The sequence below is a fragment of the Strongylocentrotus purpuratus genome, unplaced genomic scaffold (genome assembly GCF_000002235.5).
Source record: "Strongylocentrotus purpuratus isolate Spur 01 unplaced genomic scaffold, Spur_5.0 spur5_scaffold_3, whole genome shotgun sequence".
NCBI lineage: Eukaryota > Metazoa > Echinodermata > Echinoidea > Camarodonta > Strongylocentrotidae > Strongylocentrotus > Strongylocentrotus purpuratus.
Window position 1 is genome coordinate 14,842,049 of NW_022145609.1, and position 18,841 is coordinate 14,860,889.

At 35.7% G+C, this 18,841-nt stretch overlaps 1 protein-coding gene across 1 annotated transcript in view; it reads right to left on the reverse strand.

Annotated features, from left to right (window-relative positions):
- LOC585698 (receptor-type tyrosine-protein phosphatase S) overlaps positions 1 to 18,841 on the reverse strand; it is a 95,918-nt gene that overhangs the window by 13,890 nt on the left and 63,187 nt on the right. Inside the window, exons 26-41 of the mRNA XM_030996596.1 lie at positions 18,731 to 18,776; positions 16,037 to 16,045; positions 14,676 to 14,763; positions 13,714 to 13,823; positions 11,444 to 11,547; positions 10,540 to 10,633; positions 8,907 to 8,983; positions 8,494 to 8,530; positions 6,692 to 6,789; positions 6,143 to 6,262; positions 5,120 to 5,283; positions 4,629 to 4,764; positions 3,845 to 3,997; positions 2,909 to 3,002; positions 1,715 to 1,791; positions 950 to 1,084 (exon numbers count right to left, since the gene is read on the reverse strand). Coding sequence (XP_030852456.1) covers positions 950 to 1,084; positions 1,715 to 1,791; positions 2,909 to 3,002; positions 3,845 to 3,997; positions 4,629 to 4,764; positions 5,120 to 5,283; positions 6,143 to 6,262; positions 6,692 to 6,789; positions 8,494 to 8,530; positions 8,907 to 8,983; positions 10,540 to 10,633; positions 11,444 to 11,547; positions 13,714 to 13,823; positions 14,676 to 14,763; positions 16,037 to 16,045; positions 18,731 to 18,776 — 1,542 coding nt within the window. The remainder of the gene's footprint in view (positions 1 to 949; positions 1,085 to 1,714; positions 1,792 to 2,908; positions 3,003 to 3,844; positions 3,998 to 4,628; positions 4,765 to 5,119; positions 5,284 to 6,142; positions 6,263 to 6,691; positions 6,790 to 8,493; positions 8,531 to 8,906; positions 8,984 to 10,539; positions 10,634 to 11,443; positions 11,548 to 13,713; positions 13,824 to 14,675; positions 14,764 to 16,036; positions 16,046 to 18,730; positions 18,777 to 18,841) is intronic.

Below are 18,841 nucleotides of genomic sequence, written 5' to 3' on the forward strand. Positions count from 1 at the left end.
ACATAAAGAGAAAAATCAAATTGTTCACATACTTGAAAAATTGTAAATCTTGGTAAGGGTATGAATAGTTTAGTTGTTAACTGTAGATTCAATATCAGCTCTGCAATAATTTATATAATTCTCTGTGTTATTACAACTAATTATGGCCATTTTCATCCCCACTACCATTGCAATTATTCTTGTAATTATCATGATCCTAATCAGATCTACTATCATCAGCTTCACTTCCAATATCGGAAATTGTAACAATTATCATTATTATTATCAGCAGCATCATAATCAGTATCAACATTACGATCATCATCATCCTCATTATCATCATCAACATCATGATCACAATCATCATCATCACAGTAATCATCACCATAACAACTGTCAGTATCATTATTACAGATATTTTCACAACCACCAGCGTTATTTAACCATCATCATTACCAGCATTATAATTATCATCTTCATCACCTTCAGCATCATCATCATCATCATCTTCGATACCATCGCTACCATGATCCTCATCATCGCTATCAGCAGCACCATCATTATCATTATGAGGCATATTAGTCATCACTAGTATTATCAACATCTTCATTCTTATTCTCATTACCATTACTACCGATAGCAGGTCCAATAATCACCATCATTACTGTCATCATTACCACCACCACCACCACCGCCATCATCATAACCACCACCAATTCCACTGCCATCATCATAACCACCACCATTTCCACCGTCATCATCAACACCACCACTACCACTACTGCCATCATCATAACTACTACCACCATCACCACTGTCATCATCAACACCACCACCACCACCGCTATCATCATAATCACCATCACCACCACTGTCATCATCAACACCACCACCAATAAATCACTGTCATCATCAACACAACCACACATTTAAAGACGCTTTAATAGCCATAACCTGCAGTAATACTCACATGACCCTTCTGACTGATCTCTGTAAGCATGACTATCGTTGAGGTCTGACTCTCCCATATCATACGCCAGAAGTCTGCTATTGTGTTTGGAAGTGGACCCTGTGTTGCTATGTACATGTTTTTACGCTGGTAACCCTGCAGGAAAGAAGTTTCAGTTCAGAAGTCTTAGAATTCGGTTTTTCTGATGTACAGTGTAAAAATTTTAAGAGCAACCTTGAACAGCTACCTTTAAACAAAGCTTATGAACATTTTCAACTTAAAGTTCAATTCTTGTTTTATCGTTAAATTGGGCATTACAAATGTTCCTTGGTAACAAACTTGTTTCTGTTACTGAAAAAAAAGGCTAGCTTCTCATAGTCCCAACGTATAGTATATAATTCATACTTTTTGCCGACCACAGCATGGAAGGAGAAAAGAGGTACATTTGTCAAGGAAAATGTACCATTTTATGTAATGCAATGATTCATTCTATGTTCATATTCAAAGAACAAGTGTATTCCCATGTGCTTTCCCTTGGCAATTGATCTGCTCTGATTTCCATTAAGCCCTACATTAATTTTCATTGATCACTAAATTTGTTTCCATCAAATTTTGTTTACAGCAGCTCAATACATACCGGTACATATAAGTTCAAAAGATATTGCGGCTTTTATATCAAAGAAAAGATAGGTTTAAACAATTGTATACCGGTATGTTATCATATAGAATGAGAAGAGAAGATACACAAGTATCATTTGAGTACATGCATGTTTTAGAGTGACTTACAGTGATGAATGACGCATTGATGTAATCTGAAAATTCTTCACCAATCAGTCTCTCAAGCTTCACTACATTCTTGTCAACTGAATAAAGAGTAGAGGTAATGCATTTGAAATGACATAATTATACTGAAGACATGATAGAATTATATATAGTTCATCAACTTCCTATAGAAAACAAGGATTCATATCAGTATACTTTGTATTAATCTATCTTATTAGATTTTTTAACATTACAAGATAGATGACATACATAACAAATCAATATAGAAACATACATAGCTTAAATGCAATCAATTCATTTGTCCTCATTGCCAAAAATTCAAAGCCGTTTCTATACTAGAGCAAAACATCAATTGAGTCTTTTTAAGAGGACAGGGGATTAAATGAATAATACACTCTATGTGTTTTTACTTTTAAAAACGCATCCTTACATAAATTGCAGTCATGCTCCAGGCCAAGAAGGGCCCCAAAATTATTATTCCAGCAAATATATTTTGATGCAGTGTGCCATGATGTTAATGTTAGCCTACGGGAACCTGGTGGTTCCTGTATTAATCCTATGGGAATTCCAGAATGCAATAGTCAACAGGTTAAACACTGCCCTCTCATGGCTAAACTGATTGTGCGTAACCTTTTGCCTCTTTCGCTTACAGTGATGATCATGTCAGTACTACGATAGAGAGTTTTTACTTGAACTGTGTTGATTTGACTTCAATGACATCTTTATTACACAGATGGCAGCGGTGGGATATAAAACCATGCAATCTACATGTTTTACCATCAGTATTTAATACTGTGACAGTGAAACTTCCACAAACCTTTAGATAAGGCCCATTCATAACTATCATATAAGTTTCATATATGTTTATATAACTTTCTACAAGTTTTCAAGTGAAGTTAGAATCTCTCATATTAAGTGCTACAGAATGTAACTTCTTGTTACTGTTATTTATATTACAGTCCTAGTATCATGTTGTTACGGTGGAAACATGAGGTTACTTCCGCCAAATCATCGCAAGGTTTGGACCACAGTGCCAATAGGCCCAGAGAAAGGTCACATTAAGATCTGGTTTAAATTGTCTGTTTGAAGCTAGAAGAGTGTTAAACTCATACACTTTAACACAGAGTTAGCACCATTCTGGCTCTAAACAGATACATAAATCCTCACAGAAAATAGATTCCCTGGTTTGGTACTTACATGGAAGAATGTGTCCTATGCGGTTCTTGTCTTTGTTCTGGTCAATGTTGGCAAACGTCTGGTCTGTTCCATTGACACCTAACTTACAAGCTCTCTGTCATAAAAAAAACACCAAAATACACAATAGCCATGAAAATGTACAAATCAGACACTCTATTCCATTGACAACTATCTTACTTGGTCTCTGTAGAAAATGAAATGCACAGTACAATCAGAGCTATGAAAAGGTACACATTAGAAAATATATCTCAATTACACCGAACTATGTGTAACATTTTCTCTGTGAAAAAAAGAAATAAACAATATGCAAGATTACAATCATAGGCTTGAGAACAGTACGGTGCTGGACTCAAGGATACGGTTATGTCTTTTCTATATCTACAAACTTATATTGGCCCAGGTTAAGTATTAGTTTTGTTCTGCCCGTAAATTGTGTATGTAATTGCCATCAATATTCTTAAAAATCAATTTCATGCCAATTACTTTTTTAATGTGTCTACAACAAAAAGAATAGGGATCATATCTTATCTACAATTATACTTAACAGTTGCACTATTTGCCTCTGCAGGCTCTAACATGTGCAATGTACATGTACAGAAATATAAAGAGGAACAAAGATTTACATATAATACAATATGCAGTCAATTCTATCATCCTTTCAGTGTCTTGGACACCAAACAATGCCAATATTCAATTTGTATCAAAGATGGCTGTCCTAAGAAGAATTTGTCTTTCCTCCTAATATTCTATATGGATACATATACTCTTGGCAATTCATTCAATGGAACACTGCTCACGTAATAATTTAAAATGCAACAGAGGTTTATCTCAACCAACTATCAAATTAAAAACCTGCTTTCTGACATACATACACATACCGGTATATGTATAAAAACTTGGTGTCAAATTAAGGGCTAGAATCCTCCCTGAACTCACCCTGAATTCCACCTCCAGCTGTGTGAGATCGTCATCAAAGTCTGATTTATTGCTGAGCTGTTGATAGTACGCAGGGAAGTCTGGCATGGCTACATCTGAGTGACCAAACAGGTGCTCCTCAAGCAATGCCATATGGATGAAAAAGTACTGGACCTAAAAATTTAAACAAACCCATAAAATTCAACAATTTCCCTTCCCAAATTGTCATTAAAAATATACTTTTCATTAATACCTTATCGGTGTTACAAAAAAGCTGAATTCAGCAAAGGAACATAAATTCCATGAAGTGACTTATTGTGATTTTTGTATGCTATCTTCTTTTTAACCAAAATTGTTAACATATAATTTATGCATGCATTGTTATCATATTATATTTTGTTAATTGTCAGCCAGACAACTGAGTCTACTACCAAGGTAAAAAAACACACAACTAATTTCAACATTCATTTTTAACCCAATAATAAGCGTGCCCAGAATTTCATGGGCTGGAACCTATGGTAATGGGGAGTATATAGTGGAAGCACTGTGGTGCAATCGGATCGTCCTCTTAATCTCATGCATAGACTTTCGTCATGATCTTTAGATAAACAATTTTTCCTTCAATAATGAACTATCAAAAAATGTAAATTCTGTAGATTTGTGACCATGATTTGTATGTCTCTTGAGAGACCAATGCCAGTAAATGGTGAGGGCAAACAGTGGCATGAACAGCCTGCCATATTTAAGTTTGACTTTAAGTCGATGTGAAACACTCCCCAGGGCTTCCAATTGGAGTTCTACTCACGAAAGACTGGACGAGGGTATTCCTCTGTTGACGGATATCATGAATGAAGTTATAGATGTCCACTTGCTTCTCATGCTTCATCATGTCTAGCATAGCATCTATCACGATGTATGTTCCTGTACGACCCACTCCAGCACTGCACAACAAAAAAGACGGGTTAAGTAGATAAGGCAGCTTAAACTGAAAGCGTTTTTAGTGCCACCTTATGGTAACATTGTATTTTTATTTGTTTATCTTGATTTGCTCTGAACTGCAATTTTTACATCAGCAGAGAGTGCAAAAATCCCTGAAAAAGTCTGCATCCATTTCTGTTGCAGTACATTGTACTGTTCATGAAATAAGAGCATTTTTAATAGAAAAATAACAACTGAAGTCTCTAAATTGGCATTCATTTAATATAAAAAAAAATTTCTTCCAATTATTACTAAGGTCAGCATTTATACAAACATGTAGTCCCATTCAATAAAATTCATGTTGGAAGATGCCCCTACCTGCAATGGACCACAATGTTAGCTCTATGGTTCATCTTGGATGTGAGATGCCGCACTCTCTTGATAAGACACATCATAGGGGACGGGTAGTCAGGCTGACCATGGTCAGGCCACCCTAAGAAATGGAACTGTGTGATGCTACGCTGACCGGTCTCCTTACCATCCTGTATAAGATAGGCAAAGAGTATGGAAAGTATTAAAGGAAGAGAAACATATTTTAATATGTTTATATCAGTTCCATACTTGCATTGCAATTTTCAGTATTGTACTTGTATCGATCATTGTAGGTAATAGAAATATTGTATTTTTATGTACGTGCGTCTATTTGTAAGTAGTAAGTAGCTCTTTAAAATATATAATATAATAATAATAATAATAATAATAATCTTTTAAAGTCCACTCCAAATTTTATTAAGTTAAACCGAAAATGGAAATTCTTTTTGCCCAATTAATCGTGAGCCTGGCAGCCACTGAGCAGCGCCAGATCGACGTTGCTCTATCCCTTATTGTTGAACGCCCCAAAAACTCCCATCTTTTAACGTCTTTTGGTATGACACGGCCGGGGTTCGAACCCACGACCTCCCGGTTGTGAGGCGGACGCTCTACTGATTGATTGGTTACTATTTTTATCATTATGTTTACCCTATTTTTTAATTTGTAAATGTATAATTATGTGCATTATTTTTCAGTCCTGTACTCACCAGTGTACTCAGGCAGTAGCCTAGGCCTAAATGTTTCTTTTCAAATGCTTTCTGTTGTCAAATTCAGTAAATAAAGTATGTGAATAGCACAAAACACTACTACTGCTACAACTGCTACTTCTACTACTATGACTTCTGCCACTACCACTACCACTACTACCATGACTACTACTACTACTACTACCATGACTACTACTACTACTACTACTACTACCATGACTACTACTACTACTACTACTACTACTACCATGACTACTACTACTACTACTACTACTACTACTACTCCTACTACAAAAAGATCAGAGTCTTTATCCTAACATACCTCTGAGAGTTGGAAAGATCTGATGACATATTCTGCAGTCTCCGTTACAGAATCCATTTTCACCTTAAACCTGCCGTACTTGATTACACCTTTGTTGGGCCAGTACTGTGAACATTTGTCCTACAAAAACAAGATAAAAGACAACAATAAATATTGAATTTTGAGCATAAAGTACTCTCTAAATTTATTTGAGTTGAAATCTCTTTATAGGTCATTAAGCTACCTGATGCAATTTTTGAGCCATAATGCAATATGTTGATGAAGTTTTGGATTGCATGTGAATTGTTTATATACTGAGTTTTAACACAAAACAGAACTATATTGATTCTATAAACACTCATCAAATAATATATAAAGTCTATTTGAAAATGGCTTCCCAGATCTCTGAGCTCATGAGCCTTTTGTGCATATGACATTTCAAGAGACTTTTAAATACATTGACATGTTTCTCTCTCAAACATATGGTGACGATAATGATTGTAAAGATAGTTAAGGGCATTAAAAAATATAGTCATTGAAACTGAGGAGGAAGTCAGAAAATTCATTTACCTTGCCATCTTCGATACATTTGGTGAGCATGACTATAGTGGAACAGTTATACTCCCAGATCATCCGCCAGAAATCCTCTAGGGTGTTGTCCTTGGGGCCTTTTTTTAAAGCGAAAGGTAGCAAAATTAAAACTTTTATTCGAAAAGTACACCATTTAGGAAAAATAATTTAATGTACCTGAGCTCAGAATCATAAATGTTAATTTTCAAACTTAAATCTCTGACATATCATGCATACCGTAATAAAATAACGTGTATTATTGTGATTTTCTTCCACAGCAAAAGTTAGTGAAGATACATTTCACTGATTGATACTTAATTTAACTATTTTCATGATGCTTGTGAAAAACAAGGGAAACGCTCTCGGCGGTCTCGCCTGCATAACGCAATTCAATATGATAAACCAGAACGTCAATGACGTAGCGCTCATCCGCATCTCACGACAACAAATATCGTAAATTTTATGTGGTACACTTTTGAACTGGTCAAAAAATAGAAATTTGATGCCCTGGAAGGGACATAATTTCATTTCATTTGCATAAAGTACCATAAATAATCAATGGAGCAAAATCTCACAATTCTGTGTAGAAGTTTATTGTTCCAAATTTAGCTCTACCAGATAAGGCAAAATCGGTCAAGAAATGAGGGAAAAGAAGCAATTTTTGTTATTTTTGGAATAAATTTGCATAATTTACCATAATTAATTAATGGAGCACAATTTCAAAATTCTGTGTAGAAGTTTAGTGTACCAAAGTTAGCTCTACAATATAAAGCAAACCAAATCAAAATCGGTCGAGAAATGAAGGAGAAGAAGCCTTTTTTGTGATTTCGAATAAATTAGCATAAATTAGCATAGATAATGAATTTCACGATTCTGTGTAGAAATTTTAAATCCCCTCCTAGCCCTATCATATAAAACAATCAGAATCAAAATTGGTTGAAAAATAACGAAGAAGAAGCATTTTGAAAATCTTAATGTTGATGCCACAACAAAGTCTAAGTTTGTTGACCTTAAATGGCCTTTGACCTTAACTTAGTGACCTGAAATTCTACTCACATGATTGGGGAGACTTGATAACTCTATAGTCCAAGTTTCATTGACTAAGAACTTATACTTTCAAAATTATATCAAAAATTCAAAAACTTAACCTTAGGTTAAGTTTTCGATGATGATGCTACAACATAGTCCAAGTCTGTTGACCTGAAATGACCTTTGACCTTGACTTTGTGATCTGAAATTCTACTCACATGATTGGGGATACTTGATTGCCCTATAGTCAAAGTTCCATTGACTAAGAACTTATACTTTCAAAATTATACCAAAAATTCAAAAACTTAACCTTAGGTTAAGTTTTTGATGTTGACGCCGTCGCCGTCGCCGTCGCCGTCGCCGGTCGCCGTCGCCGCCGCCGTCACCGGAAAAGCGGCGCCTATGTCTCGCTTTTTGCTACGCAGGCGAGACAAAAAATTACTCTAAGAAGCATACAAGAATATAAATACATTATATGGCTTACTAAGCATTACAAGTTGCGTGCGTTTTGTGTTTTAACGTGCCCCTCCCCTTGTTTCATAGACGCAGGTTAAGTGGAAAACACTCAGTTCATCGGAATGGACGTTAAAAAGAGGCCCTGTGTAAGAGTAGGGGGAAACCCCGGTGTAGTGGTCCACCTGCTCACCCCAATCAGGCCGAGTATATACGGCATCTGATAGAATCTTCAGTATTGAAGAAGACAGATTATCTAGAAGAAGAAGTAGAAGTTGCAATCATCCTAGGAAAGTAGGGTAACGTGGACTTGGACTTACCTTGTGCAGCTATGAATTTATCAGGAGACTGGTAACCCTGTAAAAGAGCAAGTAATCTATAGGTCAAGACATGTTCTAGTACCAAGTTTGTGGAGACATATTGTAGTTGTAAATGTGATCACCTGTCTTTTCAGGAGGTTAATCAATATTGAGCACTGCAAATACACTGTATGACTGACAATTAAAATTGCACACACAGTTTGCTCAATATTTTCAAATTCTGATAAATCCAATTTATTACGTAAACGTTAAAATTGAAATAAACATATCAACTTAATATAAGGGTACATACATGCACATGTACACTAAAAGCGTAATTATTAGTCTGACAAATTTCTGATATCTCTAATTCTTTCATTACAACTGAATTTCAGCAAAAGTAACATCATAACAAAGTAGCCTAAATCGCTTACATTGACATAGGAAGCATTGATGTAGTCCGATCCTTCGATTCCATCGGTAGGCTTCAGCTTCACTCTGGTGTGATCATCTAAAGAAAAGAAATTAAATTTTACAAACAGAAGAACATCAATTAATGTGTACCTAATCTCACATTATCTACACATTACCTTTAATTTTGGGTGTTATATTTTTTATTTCTTACCTACAGTGAACATTAACAATTATTCATACCCGTTTTATTAATTTTTTGTTTGTTTAGCTTTTCGTAAGTCGACAATGAAAGGTGAACATTTAATTAAGAACTCTTTTGAATACTTTCAATGTAAGCTTTAATATGTCAGATTCCAAAGAAACATAATCGGGACAATCCATTTTTCACACACTTCAAAACTGGCAAAACTTGGTATGATAGGAATAATTTAGTTGTTAACTGTACATATCTCTTCAGAACCTGGACATTCATTTTTTGTTAAAGTACACCGTATTTGAGATAACGCACTTCTGGCTCTATTTCTGTTCAAAGTCATTTTTTCCCCTTCATATTATATTTTATTTTACTGAGGAACTGGTTATATCATTCACATTCGAACATGAGGCCAGAAAGCAGACAAGAAATGAGAAAGGTGTAGAAAAAAAAAGAGGGATTGGTATTTTCTTTCTTTCTTGTATTTCACTGGTAATATGTGTTTAACATCTATCAAACAGACTTTTTCTATATTGATATCTAAATGGACATGTAAAATAACTACATGTAAAACATAAGATGTTCGCAAAAAACCTTACAATGTGCTAAAACCGACATTAAAATATAAGGTATGTATCACAGCTCTCTACCCTCTTCTCTACTATAAATAACTACCGGTACATGTGAAATAACAGTTCATTTTAACTTCATTATGCTATTTCAATAAATTTCTGTTAATCTCAACTTGTCTTCATTATAAATATCATATCCCTATCGTTGCCCATGTAAATCTACATTCAAAATGTATGAAAATAAACGATTTTCTGAAAACTATGAAAGATTTAAATGATTTTGTATACTCGTTCGTTCGTGTCTCCTTCGATCAAGATTAATGTAATCTTGATCTTCGGAGTAGTTGCTACAACCGGCCGTGTCAGACACGTTGCCCCGGGGTGCGAGATAGGACTCTTGTAGCATGCCCCCATTTAAAACAATTATACAATTACAGTTAACATTACATTTAATTAATAGTATGAAACTTTTAAGATTATTCTCATGTTACGGGGAAAAATATTGCATATATATATATATATATATATATATATTATGAATCAATTGATTTGGTCGATCCAGTTCGATGGCACAAACACGGCACTACTGGACAGAGATCCTAATAATTACAGAGCTTGGTCTTGTTGCTCTGTTCGCCAGCAGTTTAAGGATATGGAATCCCGCGGCACATTACTCACAAGAGTTCTAACAAGCCAAGCTTATACAGAGCCTATAATAAGTAATGTCGTGCATGTATCACCCACCCGATCGATCAAAAACTCATAACTCATAACTAAATTTTTAAAAATGAAAATGAAGAAAGAAAAAAAAAAAAAAAAAAAAAAGGAAAAAAAGGAAGAAAGTAAAAAGAAAAGAAAAAACACGAAATGGTAAACTTGTATACTAACAGGCAATGATGTTGATGTATCTGTTCTTATCCTTGTTTGGAGGGAGGTTGCTGTGATTCATGGTTGCCAAGGGAGGCGGTCTGTTCGGCAGGGCCTGTAGTCATGTGACAGGGAGAGGGAAGCATAGAACACAATACTTTGTCAAACTCCGGTAATCATCAAAAGACATTGACATGAATCAAACAAGCATTCAAACAAAACGAAAATATCCTACAAATAAAAGAGTATCTCCATTATATATGTTCATGTTTCATGATCCCTATTGGAGTACATATACAAAAGGTTAACATCCAAATTACACAATTCATTTGTAAATTATCTTTTGTAATAATAATAATAATAACTTTTATTTACCCAGGGTAGCCACTTCAGTTATGAAACTGTTCTTCCAGCGGGCCCTGCATAACATAATATGTTATTACTACCCTTCTCCAATCTAATATGCTGAGCGCCTAGCTAGAAGGCAGAAGGTCCCATTGTTATAAGTCTTTGGTATGACTCGGCCGGGGTTCGAACCCACGACCTCCCGTTCATGAGGCGGGCACTCTAACGACTAAGCCAACATTTAGGCATTGGTATGTTTGGAGTAAATACAAGTATATACATCAAGCAATTGCTTTGATATAAATGTCTTTGTAAGGAACTAGGGAGAACTCCATTGTATGGGGATCAGTAAACAATAGCCATCTGAAGAGAGGATAATGCACTAGAATATTTTTGATAGTCCGTCTTTTGCAGAGAAACTCAATAAAATAAAAAATGATAAGATATTGAAATCAATTAGCCCAGTTATTATTGTCTGTGTGTGTGTGTGTGTGTGTGTTTGTGGGTGTGTGGGTGAGGGAGGGATCATTTCCTCCTAATGGCAAGGTTTGTTATTTTTCTGAACCATATATTTGATTACCTTGTACTCAGCCCAGAATATTCTCTTCTCCTCTTGAGCCTTTTGTCTGATCGTTTTCTCCAGATTCTCCAGTTTTATGGGCTTCACGACAATGTCGTGTTCAGCTGGGAGTGAGAAAGAAAGAAAAAGAGAAAATGATATCAAGGCATATCCAGACATATATTGGTTAAATAGCCATAAAAAAAACCTACTGCTGCAACTAAAGTGTAATGGATTTTACAATTGTCTTACAGACAACTTGCACTTGTCATTGTTATACAAAGCTTCACATTTTAATAATGATTTTGTTTTATCCAGGGATGCCTCATCAGCATCAATGCTGCTCTACCTGAAGGCCCTGCAGTTATCATTACCCCAGCAACTGCTGGGTTCACATTCACACATGGGTGGAGAGTGGCAATTATGGATTAATGTCTTGCCAAAGGAAGAAAGTGCTAGGCTGGATTTGAACCCTCAACCCTTCAATTTAGAGTCAAGTGAATAAACCACTATACCCTGACACACTCTCCATCAAATTACTTCTGCCATTTACTTAACTAAACTTTTGCAGCAGTAAATTTTGGAGGAGGCTTACTTTGTCATGTCAGAATGAAAATTTAGATTAATAAATCAAACAACTTTCATTGTCTCATCTGCAACCTCCCATTAGCGTTAGAGGATGAACACTGCCTATCAAAAAGATTGTGTTTCAGTTTTCAAAGATATTTGCCGAACAGGATTGGACAGCCCTCAAAAACGATCAATTGTCAAACAACTGGCCATTAGATGTTTGGGGCAGGAGCTTTGAATTATCGTTTCAGATATTTAATAAGCTGAATTATGATTGAAAGATAATATTGACTAGAATATTCATCTTTGTCACTAAGGAATTAATGAGTACAAAAACACAACTCTCACTTCTACCAACTATTTATTTTCTTCAATGGCATATCTGCTAGGAAACCTGATACCTTCACTTTAATACATAAACTGCTTGTCAATTTTGCGAGTATTTCAGATTTGCAAAAGTTTCATGCCACAAAATAACCGAATAAGAATGGAAATAATACAAATACATTTTTTCGAATTCTCGAAGGGTTCTTTCTGTGAAAATGGACATCCTTAACAGTTCATGTCTCAAGAGTTTGTTAGATTACAGTCCATTTCTACCCTCTGCTTTATATTCTATCGATCATCATTAGACAATCACTTTACGTATTGCTTTGAATTGAAGTTTAGTGTATTACTGTACTGTCACCGTAAATCTCTGTGTATAAGCAAACTTTTTTCCCGCCGAAAGTCGGGGGTGCGTCTTATACACACAATTTTTGTTTTTAAGTGTTGATTTATGCCCCCTCCAACTGCACTGTGCCTGGCAATGTCTCCCAGCTCAGTCATACAAGGTGTGTTGATTCACCACTCGCACCAATACAGTCACAGTAAGATACTGTAGGAATTTATTTGAAGAGACACAGTAAAACTGTACTAGATTATATAATCTGTAATCCGGGTTACAAAGTTGCAACAGTAATGTACTCTCACTATTTGTCACCTGGGTTATAGTGATGGCACAGCATCGAATTGTAGGATCGAACTACAACAACACTACCTGTATGGCCAGATTTCTGTTTGGACTTAGAGGAAAATTTGTCTGTCATCTTTAGTTTTAAAAACGACATTGTTACTATTATTTGTGACAAGTTCACAAGAACATATTGGCACCTTCAACTGCACCTCGCAGTAAAATATAGGTCTTTCACGGCGTGCGTTTTTTAACACGGATCTGGCTTGCTGCCTACAGAGTCGGCAAAAAAAAATATATTAAAAAATTGCCCCCTAAATAGGGGTGCGTCTTATACACAGGTGCGTCTTATACACAGAGATTTACGGTATGCTACAAAGATACATCTATAATGGGTCCCCTACCATCTGTTTTAGCCGTTATCGTACAGCCCCTACAATCTATTCTAGCTGCCACATACATAAATGAGAATGATTAACAAAAATGTGCCCATTGTAAACCCTGTTTGGTGTATTACTGTACTGTTATGCTACAAAGATACATCTATATTAAATACTGTCCCCTACTATCTACTCTAGCCACCATCATACAGTAAACATGAATGAGATGACATGTGCATACAAAGACATGACCACTGTGACCACTGTTTATTACGTTGCTAGGCAACACGTAACACAGATGATGCGTGACATTGAGCGAGAGGGAGATGCAGAGGACACTGAGGGCGACATCCCAGAAGAGGGAGGGGGCCCTTTTCGTCTTATCTTACCATCATCTATACCTAGATTCTGCAAGCCTATTATTGTTCCGTTCCCGTTTTCTCTGGGTCCATTGGAGGTGGGGGTCATCAGGGGATCATTTGCATAGTCCCTCTGTCTCCTGCAAGAGATAAAGAAGAAATAATAACAACTGAAAATTACCTGTACAACTCCTCTTAAATTGATGATAGTCTAAGAGACAACGCCTTGTATCCTTTGGAAAAGGCGCTATATGAATCCAATTATTGTTATTATTATTAAAGCACAGTCACATCTGGAAGGCCACTTAACGGAGACAAGAACAGCAGTCTTGGTAGATAGGTAGCATTTACAAACAGGTACATGTACCCAGTGGCCTATACAGACTTTGGCATCAGGAGGGGTAACTTATCTAAGCGTAAACCAAGGTCACAAAAAAACTGGACTTAAATACTCTAGCAGGTAAATTTTGGATGTATCAAAGTTGCCTTAAAAAGGCAAAATGGAAAGTTTATACAAAATTATTTATTTTGTGTCGAAAAAGAGACATTTTTTCTTCAAATACATGTATGAGTGTTCATAATATATACTTAAAAATGGTATTATTTAGCACAAAAATTCAAATATTTGAGAAAAACTCAGGTGTTTGTTTTTCTTGTTTACATTGCTGTACTAGACACTCAGGATAAATTTTTGCGTGGGACCAAGATCGAATTCAAGGCCAAAAATATTCAGGGTATAGGTAAAATCTACTTGACAGGCAGCGACTCTACCACCAAGTCATTAGTGGTCCATGACGCAGTTACAATGAACTGGAAACAAATACAATGTACCTCAGCTCTCTTAATTATGACTTATTAATATTTATCAGTCGGCCATTAGAACAATAAGCTGGCTTTGAAATGTGCTTGATCTTTAGTTCATGGGTGCAAGCTGGAATTTCTTTACAAATTGAAATTATTTCCAGGAAGCCTAACATTCAAAGCTAACATACCTGATATATATCAGCCCGATGACAATGACCAGACACATTATGATCAAGAATCCAAACACACCTCCAACAATACCTGCTACATTGGGTGCTAAAGAGACAAAGAAAACGGTGAAAAGAATGCTAAGTAGTTCAGTTGATCAACAAAAAACAAGGGGCAGACAGGTTGGGCAAGATTTATAATAATAATAATAATAATAATAATTTAAGATTTGTATAGCGCACTTATCTGCCTATAATGGCACTCAAGGCGCACAAAAAAGATTCACTATTAACATTTCAAATACAAACAATAAACAAATTGAAATTAACAAACTAATAATAAATCAACAAATAAAAAACAAATGCAAATTACAGATTCAGTAAGACATTGAAATGTCCATGTGAGTTAATCATATTTTTGCTTCATAAGGTAGGTCTTTAGATGCCTGAACGTAGACCAAGTCTAGAGATTTGGATTGGAAGCCTCTCATAGAACTAGTACTTTAGTAAATTTTCTTAGCTCAAGGGCTGATTATTTTCTTGTCAAAGGGCTGGTCCATTAAAAAAAAAATGTCATACCTGCCAACCTTTCCTAGTAAAAATTGGGAATGTATGAAAGGAAAATTAGGAATACAGTCTTTTTTGTGTACTTTTTATACAGAATTAAATTTTCAGAAGAAAAGAGGAATCTATGTGTATAGTCAGATTTTTAAAGTGCAAATGAACCAGAGGTAAGTCGAGTTTCATGATGAAACCCTCGCTTATATAGCGAGCTTCGCCACTTTTTATGAGGTTCTTGAAGATTGTCAAAAGCGCAAATGAATCATAGGTGAGTCAAGTTTTATGATTAAACCCTTGTTCATCTAATGAACCTCAGAATTTCCTATTGTCTTGAAGAATTTTGAAACGCAAATAAATCAGAGGGCAGCCAATTTTAATGCAGAACCCTTCCTCATCTAGTGATGTTCACCACTTCTTAGGGCAGTCTTAAAGATTTTTGAAGCGCAAATGAATCAGAAGTGAATCAAGTTTACTTGGTTAAATTGGATCACCTCTGCTTCGTTTGCATTTCAAAATTATTTAAGAAGAAAAGAAATTCTGATGTCCATGAGATAAAGAAGGGTCTCATCATGAAATTCAACTCAAGTTCAATATATTTGAGCTTCAAAATTCTTCAAGACAGTTCACAAAACAAAACACAACAAAAAAAACAATCATCAAGTGTCATCGTTACCATTTGCTTTTTTTACATTTCCATTTTTTTGGCGCAAAATATTGTCTTTTTTCATCGGGTCGTGCCACACGTTTTGACTTCGGGATCATGGGGCCTACAGTTGTCACACTAAATGCAACATATGATATGAAATTCAATATATACTTACGTTTGGCACCTGCAGGATCAAGTAAAGTTCCATATACAAATTGATGTACACGTTTACCATGAATACATGCAAAAATAAAGAAGAAAAGACATAAGCTTTCAAAAATGTTATTACTTTGCAGAATGATTATTTCAAAGGAACCTAAAGCAATTCTATATATTTTCCAGTTCTTATACATTTTTTTCATCCCTGATATCAATGAGAATATTACTATTTCAATAGTACTTGTAGCAAACTGTTAAAGAACAGTGAACTTGTCTTTTTCTTCATCAATTAAACATTGCACATTTTGTCTATTTGTGCTTATTGACTACACCAGGGCCTTTGATAGAGTAAAACATGAAGATCTAAATATGTGCTGAAGATCAGACATTGATGGGAAGGATCTGCGCTGATAAGGAACCTGTACAGGGAGCAGTAAGCAGTAATCAGGATAGATGGGGAGACCAGCAAATGGACTGACATTAAGAGAGAAGTTCGGCAAGGCTGCATAATGTCACCATATCTATTCTTGCTGTATAGTGAGATGATAATGCGTGAGATATCTGACACGAAGGGTATTATAGTTGGCAGAACGTAAACAATCTAAGATATGCCAATCATACTGCAGAGATGCCAACCCTATAGGATGGCTGTCAGTAACATTTACCATATTTTTCCGTAACAAATGGGGGTCTTTCCAGAACGCAAGACACCGCAGCATAATTTTTGCGCAAAACATACACAAACTCCCAATCACTTTTACTGCATTTCGAACCTACCATTTTTAAGTCCAAAATAAAGATGTGCATAAAAACGTTTTTAAAAATTTGTTTCCAGTCAAAGGATCTCCTCCCCGGGTACTTGCTCTTTTGAGTGAATCCATGATAATATTCAGGAAGAAAATACCTTGTTCAAGCGTTGAATGGCAAATTCGAATCCACAGTCAAATGGCAGAACTCGTATTCTACACACGCACACGTACATTCACCAGTACCACAGACAAACTAGCCCAGGCCGCTAGGCCCAGCGTTCATGAACAACAACACACCGTATACCGCACCTGCAATGCGCCCGCTGAATCACCGAAGTCTTCGCTACTATACTTTGAATGGGTATTGCGGGCGCCGCGCGCAAGATCATCTACCACTGTGCTCCCCCCGAAACGCAAGACTGTAGTAGCATACTAGTATCAAAACAGTAATAACGGCGGCTGTGTTGTTTCAGAAATAAACAAGATGGCGGCGGACGGACCATGTGCGCTAAAGTGCCTTATCCAGTGTAGTCAAATTCAGTGAACTTATGAGTAAATGCGTGCGACATGCAGCTGTGTACGGAGGCTATGTATAAATAGCAGCATCTGCTATAATGTACTTTTATTTATCGTTTCCCCGTAACCTTTTGATTGTTTACCGTAACGCCGTAACAAGAGCATTAAAACCGTAACAAATATGGCGAAACCGTAACGATTGGCATCTCTGATACTGTCCTAGTTGCAGGAAGCAGTGAAAAACTGGGCCTGTCACTCAACCTAAACAAGACAGAATGTACGGTAGTGTCCAAAAAAGTAAGATGCACCCAGATGTAATATTCACATGCATTAATCTGTAATTACATTTATTGCGCTTGTAATTTCTATTTCATAATGTTGTATTTAAGATGCATAATTATTATATTGAATATAATAATTTGTATTAAAGTTGTATTTGAATATTTCACATGGTTTATGATACTTCTGATTCCATTTCTGGTTAATTTATAATTTCAATTAATTTTGAGTTAATAAAATTTTGAGTTAATAAAATAAGTCCTTATTTTACAGTTTAGTAATATTGCAGTTTGATGATATTGTAATTTCTATTGCATAATGTTGTATGATATGTATTTTAAGATGCATAATTGTTATATTGAATATAATAATTTTGTATTTAAGTTGTATCTTGATATTTCACATGGTTCATTATAATTCTGAGTCCATATCTGGTTTATTTATATATTTCAATTAATTTTGATGCAGTCCTTATTTTTTGTAATGTCACATTCTTTTTTGCCGTTTACTTGTAATTCAATGTTTTTAACATGTTTCTTTAGTATTTCTCACTTTTCCTTCCTTATCCTTTCCTCTTTCTCTTGCGCTTAGAAACATTGTATGACGCGCATTATAAATGTAATGTATTATTATTATTATTATTATTAAGAGGTAAACAAAGTAGACAAATTCTGCTACCTTGAAGGTTTGATGACCTCAGATAATAATAATAATAATAATAGGCATTTCTATAGCCCCATCTATCTAGATAATTCTATTCCGAGGCACATTTATTATTACCCTGGCTTTAGCCTAGCAGCTGTTTATACAGCGCTCCAGCATTTCAAGGAATTAATTCCTGCCAGGTACCCATTAACATCACCTGGGTTGAGTGTGGCAAATGAAGATTAATGTCTTGCCAAAGGACATTAGTGCCGCGGCGGGACTCGAACCGCGGACCTTGCGATCGAAAGTCCGGCGACGTATCCACTCGACCACGACACCTCTACAGATGAGAGGAGTGATGAAGAAGTAAAGAAACAATTTGCACTTGCAATGGAGTCATTATGAGATAAGGTGAATTTATGCTAATACTTCAGGAAAAGAGATGCTGAAGTCCAATAAACATAAAAAGAAACAAAATAGTAGCAAAAGAAGACATTTTTTTTAAATTTTACAAAACTCACTTAATTTGACTGGGGCCATGAAGGGTCCACTCTCATATAAGGTCATCTGTTGTGGAGTAACAAAATTTGAATGTTAACATCAATTTGTTGGTGTGCATCGATGTGATTCTG